This window comes from Ochotona princeps, chromosome X (genome assembly GCF_030435755.1).
Source record: "Ochotona princeps isolate mOchPri1 chromosome X, mOchPri1.hap1, whole genome shotgun sequence".
NCBI classification, from domain to species: Eukaryota; Metazoa; Chordata; class Mammalia; order Lagomorpha; family Ochotonidae; genus Ochotona; species Ochotona princeps.
Window position 1 is genome coordinate 105,567,120 of NC_080865.1, and position 16,796 is coordinate 105,583,915.

Genomic DNA, 16,796 nt, shown 5'->3' on the forward strand with positions numbered 1-16,796 from the left:
GTGTCTATAGCACAGTCACATCACAGGGAGGCTCTAGCTTGTGAATCATTCCAAAATTGGAAAGAAACTGGGAAATTTAAGCATGCAAGTAACTCATGAACTCTGGTATGCCAGTTTCTGTCCTGATTCCCCTTCCCTCCGCCCAGAGACAAGACAGATGGGGTCACTAGGAGCTTCAGGGTACTTCTTGGTCTGTAAAAATGTGTGGATCTTTAAGAATGCAAATTCAACCATGCCAATTAAATCGCTGCATTCCCTTTACCACAAAACACCATTCTTGGGCACAAGTTTTTCTAAGATGAGTATATACTTTGTCTTTTGCAGTTAACAGGCAACAGAGCAGGTTCCCCCATTCATAGCCCTAGGGCTCTGGCAGTCAGTCACCTCCCTCCCCGCGTGTACGGCCCTGGCCCTGGCAGTGGCAGGAGCTGGACCTGGCAGGACTGCAGAAGCCTGAAGGGGCGGAGGGCCGGTGACGTGCAGACTGCGGGTGGAGACAGAGCGCGCGCCTTTTTGTGTGGCTCCTGGCACCTGCTGGATTGGCCGGGCCAGTGCTGTCGTTGAAATGGGCGGAGCCAGCCGGGCACCACACAGAGCGGCAGCCACTGAGCACTCTTGCAGCTGCTGGGCGCGTCCCAGGGGACGCTGCTTCAGACAGAGCTGCCCTGCGGCTGCTTCTGGGCTTTGGGCTTCGAGGTTCCTTAAGACTTTTTGCTGAAGAGCTGGGGATCCTCTCCCTCGCATCTCACTCACTGCTTCCCGCCTACCTTAGTTCCTCTTCTAGCAGGTCCGCAGCCATCTCCCACACCCTCCTGCCCCCAGAGTATCGCAGCCATGGGTATCCGAGCCATGCTGCGAGCCGCTGTGCTCCTGCTGCTCATCAAGACCTGGCTCGCAGAGAGCAATGGCCCTAGTCCGACAGCGAAATTCCACTCGGAAATCCCCTCCACCATGCCCCAAGTCGTCCTGGACCTCTTCAATTGGTAAGCCAGAACTGGGACAGTGACAGTGGGACAGTGACAGTGGGGAGGGAGCGGGTCGGTGGCGCAGCAGAAGAAGACCCAGACCCAGGCTACCTGAGCGCAAGCTCCTAGTCCCTGCCTGTTTGCCCCCGGAGGGGATGAGGTGAAAGTGGGGGTGGCTAGTTGAGATGGAACCCTGTGATTCTGCCCACCTGTTACTGCGCCGCCTAAATGCGAGGGAGTGGGTGGGGGCGTTGAGGAGACCCCTACCCCAGGATCTGACCAGCCATCTCCAATAACTAAGGCCCTGTGCACCTTTGTCACATAACGTCTTTGGCGCCTGTGAAATGGGGGGTGGGGACGGGTAGATACACAGTGGTGAGCAGTTCACTAAACAGACATGAGAGACACCTGTTTGAGTCCGGATTTTACTCTCTTCCCTAAGGAAGGCCCATGCATGCCTATGTGCCTGTTTGTGTTGACGGGTGAGAGCCTTCCATTGTGGCAAATAGAAATTGTTAACTCAACGTAATCAGAGACCAGACAGTGCAACTGGTGGTCATATTACCCTACACCCTGGGATGGGTACACTTTTGTTGTTATGCCTTTGAAAACACTAGAAGATTCAAGTATTTTGTGGTTTGATTTCAAGTTTGTTTGGGGCTACAAATATCTGGAGAAGTGTCAAACAGCCAGCCTTTACGTACATGTAGATTATACAGACACATGTATTTGTGCTGACCACAGATGCTTTGTGCTGGCACATGGGGACTGTGTGGTCAGAAACAGGTGGGAATGCATTTAATTCAGGAACAATTCATGTGTATGTTATGGAATGTTTAAAAATGAACTGTTATTAAAATAGGAATCATTTTAAATGTAAAATCAGAAATGAGCATGTATTCATATGAAAGAGGTGGTTGCTTGGGAAGGTTCCAGCAGACTGCTCTGCAATGCCTTCAACCTAACATACAGACTGCGCCAGTGAACACACACGAGTGTACACACAGACGAATGCACACATACACATTCCAGGGGCTGCAGGGTCACAATAATGTCAAGGGCCTGTTCTTATTTACAAACCCTTTTAGGGGAAAGAGCCCCACTGAAGGTCCAGGAAAATTGAGTGAGCAGCTCAGAGGCCGCTGGAAAGGCCAGCTCTCTGCAGAACTGATCTAGGTCCACTCACATGTCCACACCTTAGACATGTCCAGACCAAAAGCATATGCTTAGTCAGAGAAATGCCTGATCCCAGAGAGGATGTCTTTTTGAGCTTTAAGTCCCAAGGATCTGAAATGGCTCAATTCGAGGAGGGCTATGAATCTCTGCTACACAAACAAACCCTCCTATGGTGTGTGTCACATACCATTTGCCAAGTCTTAAAAATGAAGACATGCAAAATCAAGGTTGACATAAATGTCACAAGAAACTGTGCAACTCAGGTAGAGGGAATACGACGTTGAGGTGTAGGGCATTGACTCAGGCTGAGAGGACACTGAAAGTAGAAGATGGCTTTTCCTGGGGCGGGCAGATATCCCTGGCAGGAAGAGCCCCACCCACCTGGAAAGCTGTATCCAGACTGATCTCAATGTGGGGTTCTTTAGGTGACTGAAGCCATGCCATGTTCCAAGGGTTCTGACTCGCCACCTCTCTCCCTTCTCCTCTCCTCCTCCTCCACCCCAGTTTTGCCTGGTAACAAGGGTCCAGCCCTGTGTCCTACCCTCTGCGTAAGAGCTGGCAAGAGGGAGGGAAAGAGAAGCCTGCGTCATCGCTGTGCTTCTGGATGACTCACCAGGGGGAAGGGAGAAGGGGGACAGTGTGTATACGTATGACTGGACATGTCTGCATATATGCTGAAGGTAAGGCCCTGGCAAGTGGGCCACTGGTGAATCAGGTATGTGTCAACCAGGATTCACTGGTAACTTCTCTATTTCAGCAAAAATTGTGCAAATGAAGCTGTGGTTCGAAAGATTTTGGACAGAGTGCTGTCAAAATATGATGTCCGTCTGAGACCCAATTTCGGAGGTAAGCCATATCTGGACACTAGAGGCCTTTGTGTTAGGTGGAAAAGAGCCGAGGCACAGCAAAGCAGCCACACGCTGTGCATGGATCTGTGGACCACCTCCAGGTTCAGCACTGCTGCCCTGCACATTGCAACTTGTGGACCCCGTCAAGACCCCAAGGCTCCCATCCCCCATTCTGCTCTACCCCTGGAATTTCAAACCACTTCTGCCCTCTGCATACTTCATTCACTGGCACCACTGCAGAAGAACTAAACACAGGCTGGGGTGTACTGTGCATCTCAGGCTAGAATTATCTGCTCCAACAATGGGGAGGACACTCATGGTTCTCCTTGAAAACGTTCTTGGCACCCTGATCCACTCAACTAGCTCAAAATTAAGGGCATGGCATTTGCCTTTTTTAACCTGCCCATGCCCCAGGCCCTTTCACCTGGGCTCCCACCAAGTTCAGTTCATTCAAATCAATGCATTCAGTGTGATCTTTAGAAAACCCATCTAGATCACTTCAGGAACTCAAATGGCCTTATCTAACTGCCTAGTAAAAATTCAAACTCCTCAGTCCAGCACTAAGCTCTCTAGGGCATGGATACAAAATAACAAGGATACTGGCATACATACCTCCAGGAAGTCCATATGCCAGTTCTATCCCAATTGGAATCAGTGAATGACCTGAATCACACAACGTTTAGTAACAGGCAGCGTACTCCAACCCCACACAACTGGAGTTTTATTCATTGGGTCATGGAATCCCCCACAAATCTAGACCAAGGATTCAAAATAAATGGTATGGTCAGTAGAAATTAGTCAAAGCAAGCTGAATAAACTAAAGAACATAGAGCCTAAACCAAAGCACCCAGTTTCCTGTTGGAGCTTGAGCTAGATACCCACCTTAAGGTGTTAATGAATGCTAATAGTCCACATTTATGCATATGAATATCAGTATTTTGAATATACTTTGACTCCTCTAACTGAGCACAAAGCTGGGAAGATCTAGCCTCCAGTGAGGTCTCCCCAATGAGACAAAGTTGCTGGGCCCTAAGACAGAGAAGTGAATCCCTTAACTGGAGCATGTGCTTCACTTCCTGCTCCCTCTGGAGTGAATGAAAGGGCAGAAGTCACTTTCCAAGGTATCCAAGGTGGATGTGCCCTTAAAAGCTGAAGTAGAGGGCCCAGCGAGGTGGCCTAGTGGCTAATGTCCCCACTAGGGACATATGGGCACTAGTTCTAATCCTGGCAGCCCTGCTTCCCATCCAGCTCCCTGCTTGTGGCCTTGGAAAGCAGTAAAGTACAGCCCAAAGCCTTGGGACCCTGCACCCATGTGGGAGACCTGGAAGAGCTCCTGGCTCCTGGTTTTGGATAGGCTCAGCTCCGATCATTGCAGTCACTTGAGTAGTGAATCATTGGACAGAGGATCTTCCTCTCTGTCTCTCTTCCTCTCTGTATATCTGACTTTGCAATAAAAATGAATGTTTTTTTAAAAAGCCGAAGTAGAAAAAGCAGAATGCAGGTTCATTCAATAACCCTGTACTACAAGGGCAGCAGCAGCTCTGCTTGGCTGGTCTGACTGGGAGAGAGATCTGGATATGTAGGAATCCTGGGGTTAGAGTACAAGGAGCATGCCCTTGCAGACACCGGCTTTAAAATCAGTTGCACTGAGCACTAGTAAGTGATTAGTAGTCACTATATCTTGTTGCCTAGTTCTTCATTTCTCAGCAAACTGGCCAATAACCAATTGAGTAAAACAAGCACATCTTCCTCACTGTTTTCAGGGCCATGTTGCCTTCTTTGCAGGCAATCAGGGCCAGGGAAAGGGAGGAAGGGCAAGAATCAGCCTTTGAGAACTGTCAAGTGTGCTTGATCTAGCATAACTCTGAGGTCCCTAATTACCATCTTGGAGATGGAGGGAGGTGTCTATACTAAGTTTTGTGGACATGAAGATCTGCACTATATGGGAGAGGATGGGCCTCTGGCCTGATTTGGTCAAAGTTAATTCCACTCTGTCTGAGGTGATGCAGTTTCAGGGCTTAACCCTCACCCTACAATACACAGGTACACATCCCATATGCAGATGCCTCGCCTAATTATGGCCCAGTTGGAAACACAGCCTTATTACTTCATAAAGGGAACAGTGCCCTACAAATAGCATTCAGACTCCTTCTCTGTACCTTCGTTCCTCTCCATTGCCCTTAAAGGCATGCAGGATACCATGGCCCACCTCTCATCCTGAGCACTGCTAGCACTCCTTCATTAGGGTGGGTACATTAGGAAAATGCCCCCTTTCCTCTGGGCTGCATCACTGTGTTGGTGAGGTGATTGGGCACTGCATTTCAGTGTCCACTTGCCCTTTTCAGCTGGGATCCCTTGGATGGGGTCCCCAGCATTCCTCCACAAGAGATGGAACTGAGTGGTGTAAAATGGTCCAAAAGAGACTTGTAAAACTCAGGCAGTAGGGGTTGGGAGCTGGCCAGCCCGACCCCTGCGGGACTTGTTGCCTACCTAACACAGCTTCCATCCTGTAAAGGCATGTGGGGTGCCTGCAAAGCTACAATCAAGAACTGTGTTTCCCTGTCACTACATACATTTTCCTGGGGCTTCTTCACAATAGTCATGAATGCAGGAATCTGGGCTTCCCCTAACACAGAAGCCCATTTACTTCTCAGTTGCTGTTCAGTTGCTTATTCCCAATAGCACCTTGCCTTTTGAAGTATTGTACTTAAAATGGCACAGATCCCTCATTGTAGCCCAGTCTCTGGGTAATCAGCCTGCAGTGAAATCAGCAGGCTGAGCAGCAAGCACCACATGTTTCCCTAGCAGTGATGTGATGTAATACGCAGAAATTGATAGCTTAGCTCTAGGAATTGGTGTATAGAGCTTTGAGGTGATAAGGAAAAAATGAAAATACATTTGTGCACAATGCCTTGTGGTTTGCTCTACATTTTCATATCCATAATTATATTTGAGCCCTGCCTCTGAACAGTGCTAACACTCAGGTCTGAAAAAAATCTAGCAGGCAGAAATATGCTAATACAGTCACACAGTCACACTTTCACATTAACACACAGTCACCCTCAGATATGCAGTCCCATGAACACAATGATAAATTCACACATGTAGATGTGCCCACATAGTATGATCACATATTCACTTATATTCACACATTTGCAAACATACACAAATGTTTTCACTGACACAATCACACAAATTAAGTCACATACTATGCACTTTAACATATGTATGTGAATAAAAACATGTATTCATACAGTAACATATACATATAAGCATACACAGACATCCACTCATACTCAAGAACTTACACACATTGACACAAACACAGTCATGTACAAAAACACTCAAATTCAGTCCTACACATGAACATGCAAATGCATAGTCACGTTAGTGTGCTCATATATGCACCCACATACAAACATGTTCATTTGCAAATTTACTCACACATGTGAGTACACAGTAACATGCACACACAGTCACATATCTACATACCTGCATAAATGGACTCATGTGTTCACCCACACCCAAACATGTAAACACTTTCAAATTCATTCACAAATCTTAACATGCAGACACACAAACATGTTCACACATATACATGTGAATATGCTTACATATTCATTCAAAAACATGCTCACATAAGGACAGCATTCAAATTCTTTCATATATTTACACACTCATTAGCTCACACATTCATATTTGTATGTACATGCTCACATACTCACTCACACAAAAACATACCAATACACATTAATATACCAGTCTTCTCAAAACATGAATATAAATTAAAGGTGTCACTCACATACGCAAACATGCATGTTCACACTATCATTCAAGGATGATCATATTCACATACATGAAAATATACCTTAACATGTTCATATTTATTTACAGATCCACTAGGACACTAAAAATGTGCATATATACACTGATAGGCATATGCACATTACTATGGATTCATGCACTGACACATGAATATTCTAACATGTGAAAACATATTAAATATATGAACACATCGACAAAACATACTGCACATACCCATGTAACTGTATATCAGCACATGTTCACATAAACATGACTTTCCATGTATTCACTTACACATAAGCATGCTCACAAATATAATAACACAAGAACATATATACACTCAGTTTAACACACATACACAATTCACTGACATACACAAACATGCTCACATATTCATTTACCCAAACCATGCTCATACCTTCTCTCCAACAAAAACAAATCCAAGCATTTACATATCAACTTGTGTGCATGCTTACAAATTCGCTCAGACACTCACAAATTTGCTCACCCACTCAGATAAGCTCACATGCACACACCTACTCACATTCACTTGTACATGAACACATATACGCACACAGCCATCTCACATGTCATACACTGACATATGCACACAAACGTGTGCAAGTGTCCTCAAACATTTACTCCTATAGAACACAGAGAAGCACACAAATTCACATGAAAATATGAAAAATCACTCATGCATAGACGATATGCTCACATACACATGTGCTCACACATTCATACATATATACAAACTCCAAAATCATTTACTCAGTCATTTACATATAAATGTACACATAGTCACACATTCATTCCCTCACATTTGTCATCCTGTGTTAATCTGTACTTGACCATATGCCTATACTCACTCCCACACAGACACATTGACTCCATACTACAGATTCAATCACATAAACAAGCTCACATATATTGACACATTCATCTGCACATGAATGCTCACAAATTTATGGGAACACATGAACATGCTCACATATACTCATACATACAGTTCACAAAGTCACACACAGATGAGTTCATGAACTTGCACAAACATGCTTACACATTCACTCACATCCCCACACAATCTCCCACACATTCATGATCTAAACCTTTGCTTGTAGAATCACTGCATTATGATTTTTATCAGGAAAACAGTATTTTAGCCCCCCCCCCTTTTTATCATTGGATATAAGTACTTAATCTGCATTATTGTGAGATTAGTATTATTATGATTCCGATTTTTCCCATTAGAATCCAAGGCTCAAAGAGGATGGTAACTTAGTTAAGATCACGCTACTAGGAACTATCAAAGCAAATTCAAATCCGGACAGTCTGGCTCTGGAGTCTGTGCTCTTAATCTTTCTCCATTCCTTCATGTGATAATGTCTACTTGTACTATAGGTGACCCTGTGCCCGTGAGAATATCTGTCTATGTCTCCAGCATTGAACAGATCTCAGAAATAAACATGGTAAGTGTGCCAGTTCTAGCCATGGTGCTGGGGACAGAGGATATGGTACAAGGAGCAGTGTCATAAAGCACCCCAATAGTTCTGACCTTTGGCAGACAAACAGGGGAATGGGGCAGGTTTTGGAAACTAGAGTCCCTTGGGAACAAGAAAAAAATCAATTGAAGTCTTAGATGAAATAAAAAAAACTAATTTCTGTTTTGCAAAACAAACAAAACCATATAACAAGTGTATAAGAGTCAGTCATAGTACACTAAGATATTTTCAGCATAAAGTACTGACACCAATATAAATACATAATTCCTATGAATTAATATTTTCATAAACAGAAAATAGCAAACAAACACATGAAAAGATGCTTGATCGTGTTAGTAATCAGTTAAATATACCTTGACAGCAAGATACTAGTCTGTTTACCATTGCTTTTACCTACGACGTCATGACACACACACGTCAAGAGCAGAAAGCTCTGATTGTGACTACAGCTGAAGGACTGCATCCTTGTAAAATACAGGGGACAATGAAGAGGGGAGAAGGGGAAGGGAGGAAGCAGAGGGAAAGAGGAAAGCGCTCTATCTACAAATGTATAATGAAAAATAAACTTTTTAAAACTTTATTTTGAAATTTTGAATTTTGTGGTACAAAAATACATTTTAAATAATTTTTTTAAAAAATCATTCTTAAAAAGTAAAACCATAGTTTTTAATTTTTAATTTTTTTACTTATTTTTATTTAATTTTATTTTTATGTTAAATTTTATTTCATTTCAATGAATTTTATTTTTTAAATTTTATTTCGAATTTTTGAACTTTGTGGTTTAAAAATAAATTTTGAAATATTTTTTAATTTTTTTATTTTTAATTTTTATTCAATTTTATTTTTAAATTTTATTTTGAATTTTTGAATTTTGTGGTACAAAAATAAATTTTTTAAATAAACTTTTTTTAAAAAAATCTATCTAAAAAAATTTGAAGTAAAACCATAGTGGGAATTGACACTTCCAATGTTACAGAATCAGAAATTCTGGGAAACCTCAACTGCTCTTGGCTCTTTAAACTTAGTTCTTTTTGTTTCATCGATGTTGTATGTATGGTACATTCGTACGATAATATACATAGCACATTCTATATGTGAATATTATCCATCAACGTAAGTGAATAAATCACCATTACTCAATCAGTCCAAATAAACCCACTAATACAATGTGGAATAAAAGAAAATTATAGATAAATTCAGTATGATTGCATGCAGATAAACTTAAAAATATGTTAAACAAAGCAATATGTTTTCTAGAAAAGTATACAGAGACCTTTAAAAAAAGGATTATTATATTTAGGATAATAGTTAATCCTGGGGGTGATAAGTATAAGTTCTGGAAATGACACGTGACAACTCAAAGTTATCAGTAACTTTCTATTTTTTTAAGGATTATGTTTATTTGAAAGGCAGGAATACAGGAGCGATTGGAGGGAGAGAGGTCTTCTGTCCACTGGTTCCCTCCCCAAATATCCATAATGGCTGCAGCTGGGCTGGTCCGAAGTAAGGAGCCAGGAACCTTCTTCATGTTTTCCATATAGGTACAAGGGCCTAAGCACTTGGGCCATGCTCTGCTGCTTTCTTAGGCCATAAGAAGGGAGATGGATTTGAAGTGGAGTGCCCATATGGGATGCTGGCACTGCAGACAGTGACTTTACATGCTACAGAAAAGTGCCAACCCCACCCAACTTTGTTTCTTAACCTAGATTTTAATTACACTAAGTTCATTTTATTCTTTCTTCAGCATGTGTTTTGTACTCATCCATATTTATGATATATTCCATATACTTGCATACACACATACACACACACACACACACACACACACAGAGGATGGAGAACCGGACAGCCTAACATACAAATGGTATTTGCCTTTCTCTCTCCAGGACTACACTATCACAATGTTTTTTCATCAGACCTGGAAAGATTCACGTTTAGCATACTATGAAACCAACCTGAACCTGACCCTGGACTATCAGATGCACAAGAAATTATGGGTCCCTGACTGCTACTTTCTGAATAGCAAGGATGCTTTTGTTCATGATGTGACTGTGGAAAATCGTGTGTTTCGGCTTCACCCAGATGGAACAGTGCGGTATGGCATCCGGTGAGTGCCCTAGGGTCCTGGGGTTCTCCTGGCTGACTTCCTCTTTCCTACTGAGTACCCCACAGATACACTAAGGGAAACACAAAGCAACTCCCCCTTGCTTTACAAATTTCCCCCAGATGCCCTTGGCTGGCATGTTCCTATGCCTTGGATTCTCCTTTTCCTTCTGTTTGGGACTCCTTTAATATAATCACTTACAGAGCATCTCTAGACAGAAGCCTGAGAGATATGCTTATCTCTGAGAGAGACCTGCTAGGGCTCACATCCCAGTTTTACAGCCCTAATCATTCTTTTTCTCTACTAAGTGCTCTTGCTTAATTCTTTCCTTTCTCTCTTGTTTCTTCTCATGGCCCAATTTTCCCATGGGCCAAAACTATGGAGTCAGAGAAAACCAAAGCTTGAATATCACTGATCATACGTGTTTCATTTAAAGATGCACACTTAAATAGCAGAATATTGGACTTGCAATTGTTGTAATAATATGGGGAAAAACAATGGAGGAGGGAAAAGGGAGTAGAGGGGGAAATCCCTGTGCCTATGGAATTGTATCATGGAAATAATATAAATTTTAAAGTAAGAAAGTCGAAAGTTTCTAATTGTACATGCCCAGTGCTCCCAGAGGTCTGTACCTCTGACATTTATGCAGACGCATGTCATAGCTGGACCTCAGAGACTTCACTGTAGCACAGCTGTTTATCTTCATGCTGCCTCTGTCCCTGGATTTGGTTTGCTCAAGGCCTCTCCCCATTCTGAAAGACCATACATCTGTTCTTTGTCTCAGTCTTGGCAGGTCTCCTGATTTCTTTGTCACATTGCAATGCCCTCTCATTTCCCTACACAAGTCCTTGAGGTAATCATTCCCATCTTCTTCAGGAATTATTACTTGTCCAGGCTAACTTGACTTTTCCTTTTCGTGTTCCTTTACAGACTCAATACCACAGCAGCCTGTTCCATGAATCTGCATAAATTCCCAATGGACAAGCAGGCCTGCAAGCTGGAGGTGGAGAGCTGTATGTATTTCCCTTGCAGCCCTATGGTGATCCAGGGGCTGTGATGACACATAAACAATAAGTAGAATTGACAGTGAGTGGAATAGCATGTCTCCTGTACTCCCACCCTCTACCCACGCTGTTTGTGATCAATAGATAGATACAGACAATCAGGAAACGTGGTCTTTCGAGTATGAATAATCCTATGGCAAAGTGGTACCTATGGTACCTTTCTACTGGGAAATTGTGCACAAGCTAATGAGTGGAAGCTCACAGCTACACTTGCCTTCCTGGTTAAATAACACAGAAGTGAGAATTTTTTTTCCAAATACCCTTTCTCTTCTGTTACCACACCTGAAAAATCATAAAAGAGATCCCAAAGTTAGAAGTTCTGAGCATCCACACTGCCTTTCAGGCTGTTTTGTATAAAATCCACCTATGTTCATCTCCTGAGACTCTCTGCTTCTCTCCCCTTCCAAGATGGCTATACAGTTGAAGATGTTGTATTATCCTGGGAAGACAATGAGAATGCCATCTACATGACTGAAGAGCTAACAATACCTCAGTTCAGTTTCCTGGCAAGGACAATTACTAGCAAGGAGGTGTATTTCTATACAGGTGAGTCTAACTCCTTCCTTCTCCTGTACCACCACAAACTCCTGGGGCCTCTCTCTATCTTTGATCCATACTATCTTTGTTACCTCACTTCCCATTTCCCTCTGGTGCTGTGCACCTTCCAAGTCCCCTTGGTAAAGTCAAATTGCTTGACACTGAGGAACAGATGGGCAAGCGCTTGCCAGGTTTAAACATTCTATACATATAAAGGAGCCATGCTCCTCCCAGGACTGGCCTCTTACCACCCCAACCCCTGCACTGACTTGCAGCTTACAAATATTTGTTGTCTGTCCCGTTTCAAAGTTTCAGCTATTATGAATCCAGTGAGGAAAGAAGGTGATGAGAACATGCTCACTGTGCCAAATGAGCCTACTGAACCATGTCACTGACCTGTTGACGTACAAACAGAGCCAGACCTGTAGCCTGGCCAGGCTGGATGCCTGTGGATGGAATGCTATGGATCAACCTGCCCATCAGTCCTTTTTTATTGTCTTTGCCTCCATCCTGTACCTCTCCACCTTGCAAATCCCTTTAGCAATGCCTTCCTGATATGACACCAGTGTGTCTCATTGCAGGTTCCTACATGCGCCTCATCCTGAAGTTCCAGGTGCAGAGGGAAGTCAACAGCTACCTGGTTCAGGTTTATTGGCCTACTGTCCTCACCACCATTCTCTCCTGGATATCATTTTGGATGAACTTTGACTCTTCTGCTGCCAGAGTGACAATTGGTAGGTCTTAACTCACACTAGGGAGGAACTTGGATAATTTAACTCAGAAAAAAAGTTGAGAGTAAGAAAGGAGCACCCAGAACTTTGCATACACACACAAGGCAATCAGTATTCAGCCAATCCCTAGTAGTAAGATCAACCTTGAAGGCAGGTGTGAAAAATAAATCAGGGTTTGAATCTTAGCATATTGGACCCAAAGTATCAGGGTTCAGTATTTCCACAACATGTAAGTTAAATGTATAAGTCATCTACTTAGATTCAACATGCAAAACAATAAGCACTGAATAGGGAGATATGAAAACTCCCTGTTAGACAACAGGGGGCTTCCAAAAGAGCTGCCCTTGACAAAGGTCTAAGTGGAATGCAGACATGCAAGCTGTCAGAGTCCAGAGTCTCGGTGGCTAAAGCTGCACCAAGAAAGTATTGTTCCAAAATGGGTTTTGAGAACTTACAGGAGGCAGAGACATAGACTTATCATTTTCCAGAGGAAGAAATATCTGGATTAAAAACAGAGTCCCTAAAAAGAAACTAAATTAACAGGGTACTTGGGACAAGAGCTGGAGCGATGATGAGAACAGCAGAAAATACACTGGACAGACTTGGAAAGACCAAGTCACGTTTGGGAAGCCATGAAAGGTTTTTGAACATCATCAGAGTGGGAAGTGTGGCCTAAGATATTGACTATCTTGTTTATTTGGCCTCACAAAGCAGAAAACCATAGTGTCCCAGATTTAACTCTAGTTTTCTCTTCTGCCATCTTGATAGACTTTTCAGCCTCATTCTGTAAGGGTTCATCCTGAACTAAACCTTATATGTGTGCACTATTTTAGGGTTTGTGAAACTTTCCCAGTGATTAAAGGGCATTATGGGGGCAGTGTGGGAATGCAGGTATAAATAATCACCAGGGTATGGCTAGAGATTTGACGCTTGACCTTCAGAGCAATGGCAATGCACTGAACCCCTGAAGCATAGGTTGAGTTTCATAATGGTAAAGGGAAAACTTTAGCAAAGTCCTTGAGCCTAGAATGCTGAAGGCCTTAGCTGAGGGCCCTCCCTACCTGAGAGATGACCTCTGCTCCCTTCTTGTGGAATGTGGGCCCAATGCCTTGTCATGAACTTCAGCCACCAGAGGAGACAAAACTTGTGTTTTATCATTCATAGGCCTAACTTCAATCCTTGTCCTGACTACCATTGACTCACATATGCGGGATCAACTCCCCAACATTTCCTGTATCAAAGCCATTGATATCTACATCCTTGTATGCTTGTTCTTCGTGTTCCTGTCCTTGCTGGAGTACGTCTATATCAACTACCTTTTCTTCACCCGAGGACCTCAGCACCAGCGTAGGCGACACAGGAGACCCCGCAGAATGATTGCCCGCTACCTCTACCAGGAAGTGGCGGTGGGAAATGTGCAGGTTTGACTTTTTGACTGACAATCAGCTTTCCCTGAACACCTCTTGAGCACAGGCATAGCATTTGATCCTCGCCTATTTCTTAGTTGCTTTAATCCTCATGAAACACACAAACGTGCATGCATAACACACAAGCACACAACAGCTAACAAGGAAGTGGACTATCATCACTCCTTTATAAGTGATCACTGTCCAAGTTTACAAGGCAAGTAAGTGGCAGAGCTAGATTTCTCCAGACCTTTGGGCTAAATCTGGCCCACTGTGCATGCTTCCAGAGCAGGCAATAAAGCTGGAAGGAAGAGTGGGCTGAATGGAAGATAGAACCAGAAAGGCTGACCTGCCTCCCCCTCCTTCCTTGGCACCTCAGATTCCCAAGGCCACATTGAGGCTTTGCTGCTGGCAGTATGTTAACATCTATCAGCCTCCCTCCTTTGCGGGAACCCAGACCCACCTGCTAATCAGGCCTGTATCTACCACACAGCAGTCCAGAGGGAGCAGCTGTCCCCAGGGAAATCACAACCTGGCAGCCAACAAAACCTTCCCTTGCATGCTCACAGCCTCTTGGTCCTGTTCCTCAGCCCCCGGAGCACCAGGGACTCCAAGAGGAGATGGCTCTGTCAGAGCCCACCAATACCATGATGGGAAAACCCCTCCCACATCCCACCCCTTCATGCATATCCATCTAGGCAATAGGAAACTGATGAGCCTATCCATTATCTCCTCAAAGGATGGCCTGATTAACATGGAAGACGGAGCCTGCTCTCTTCCCACCAGCCCTGCACTGGCCTGCCTGGCGAGCCCAGAAAGCCTTGGCTCTTTGGCTTCAACCTCAGAGCAGGCCCAGCTGGCCACCTTGGAAAGCCTCAGCCCACTGTCTTCTCTCTCAGGCTCGGCCCAGCTGGCCACTGGTGAAAGCCTGAGTGACCTCCGCTCCACCTCAGAACAGACCTGGGACAGCTATAGCATTCACTTTAATGACTCCCACACTGATGGTTGTGCTATTCCTACCAAAATCTGCAACCGTGCTGAGGCCCATGGCTATGCTGAAACCCAGGAAGATCAAGATTCTGAAGAGAGCTGGAGCTCAGATGAGAGCCATGGCCAAGGCCTCAGAGGGAGACCCATTGCACGCCATAGCCAGATGCGTGCCCAAGAGGCAAGCTTGGGCCTTGAGGATTTGGACAACTTATGTGTCAACATCGATATCGAGAGCAACCTCCATGGTCTTGAGGAACAGCTGAAGTACAATGCTGATGGTGTCTGGAGCCTTAATGATGATGAGCTCATGACCTATGGCCAGGAGAAAGACAGCAGCTCGGATAATGAGGACAGTCGTCCCCCAAGCCCTGGGTGTTCCTTCATTGAAGTCTTCTCTTTCCACCTCTTTAAACCTGACTATGTCCCTAAGGTCGACAGGTGGTCCCGATTCCTCTTCCCTCTCTCCTTTGGGTTGTTCAATGTCATTTACTGGTTATACCATATCTATTAGTCCTCCAGGGTCCCAGGGCAACTGTGCTGCTCTCCTTTTAAAAATGGTTTCATGTTTTTTTCTGTTTTTCCCCTTCTCTTTTGTTCATTTACTTTGTTATTTGGGTAATTCAGGTAGCTCAATACTTCTCTCATAAACATGAGATGTGTAGTAGTTGGAAAGAACATTGGCAGGAAGGAAAGAGGTTGAGGAGGAGTTGGGAGGCATTATTTATTAATAACTTTTAATAATAATTTATTAATTGGTTGGGGGGCACCGATTTCCTTTCTTGTCTTTTCAAAGTCTGAGCATAGAGAAGCTTCTGGGAACGTGCAAGAGACAGAGGAGCTTGAGGGGCAGAGGAGAGTGTGAGTCTTACCCCAAACAGTGCTGGGAGCTTTTCTGTGCCCTGAAGTTGTCTGAATTTCTTTTCATGACTTTGTTTTCTTGTTTTGTTCCCTCCTAGGGGTTATGGATGTTGTTTACCTTCTGCTTAGAGCTTTATAGGAGAAAGTCAAGCTGGGTTGAGTTGGGGTGCCTAAAGGAAGGGCTACCACGGCTTGGAAGTACAGTGTGCACTCCATAAAAAGTTGGGAAGCATTTATAAGTGCCTTTTCCCTATAATCTGTGTTGTATTATAAAGTGTGGTGTGATGGTACAGGACTGGGTGGGGAGTTAGGGTGCATGGGTACAAAGAGGGATGAGAGCATTCTCTAGCAGAAGCTTACAGAGATTGGGGCAGGGAACGGTGGCATCAGATTGGAAACTATGCAGGCTGAGCTAGCATCTTTGAAGAGATTAAAGTGTGTCTTAACTGTATTTCTGCTTTAAAATGCTTGATAATAGGAGCTCAGTACTTCTAAGTCAGAGTTAGCTTTCTATCAGTTGCTGAGTTGATCCTTAGAGAAAAGCACTTGAATAAACACTAGCTTAAGAAAGTTCAGAATAGCCATTTCACCATCTGATCTAGAATGGCAGGTGAACAATTGCTGTAAATCTGTATACTAATCCTTTCTCTTTGTCTAGTGCACAGTATCAACGAGCTTACCAGCCCCTCACCTCATTGAACTCTTACAGGAGCTCTGTGAGCCAGTGGGGAAAAAAATGGAAAGCATGCGCCAGGCTTGAGGACATGCGGCCAGTGAGTGGTAAAACCATCCCACTTGCTCTTCCTCCTCC

The 16,796-nt window shown here is 43.9% G+C and overlaps 1 protein-coding gene across 1 annotated transcript; it reads left to right on the forward strand.

Annotated features, from left to right (window-relative positions):
* Positions 1-834: 834 nt before the first annotated feature.
* Positions 835-15,638, forward strand: GABRQ (gamma-aminobutyric acid type A receptor subunit theta). Its single transcript, XM_004598537.2, has 9 exons — positions 835-983; positions 2,899-2,987; positions 8,195-8,262; positions 10,182-10,402; positions 11,330-11,412; positions 11,872-12,009; positions 12,582-12,734; positions 13,896-14,152; positions 14,877-15,638. Exons 1-9 carry the CDS (start codon positions 835-837, stop codon positions 15,636-15,638), a joined length of 1,920 nt encoding a protein of 639 aa, XP_004598594.2.
* The last annotated feature ends 1,158 nt before the right edge of the window (positions 15,639-16,796 follow it).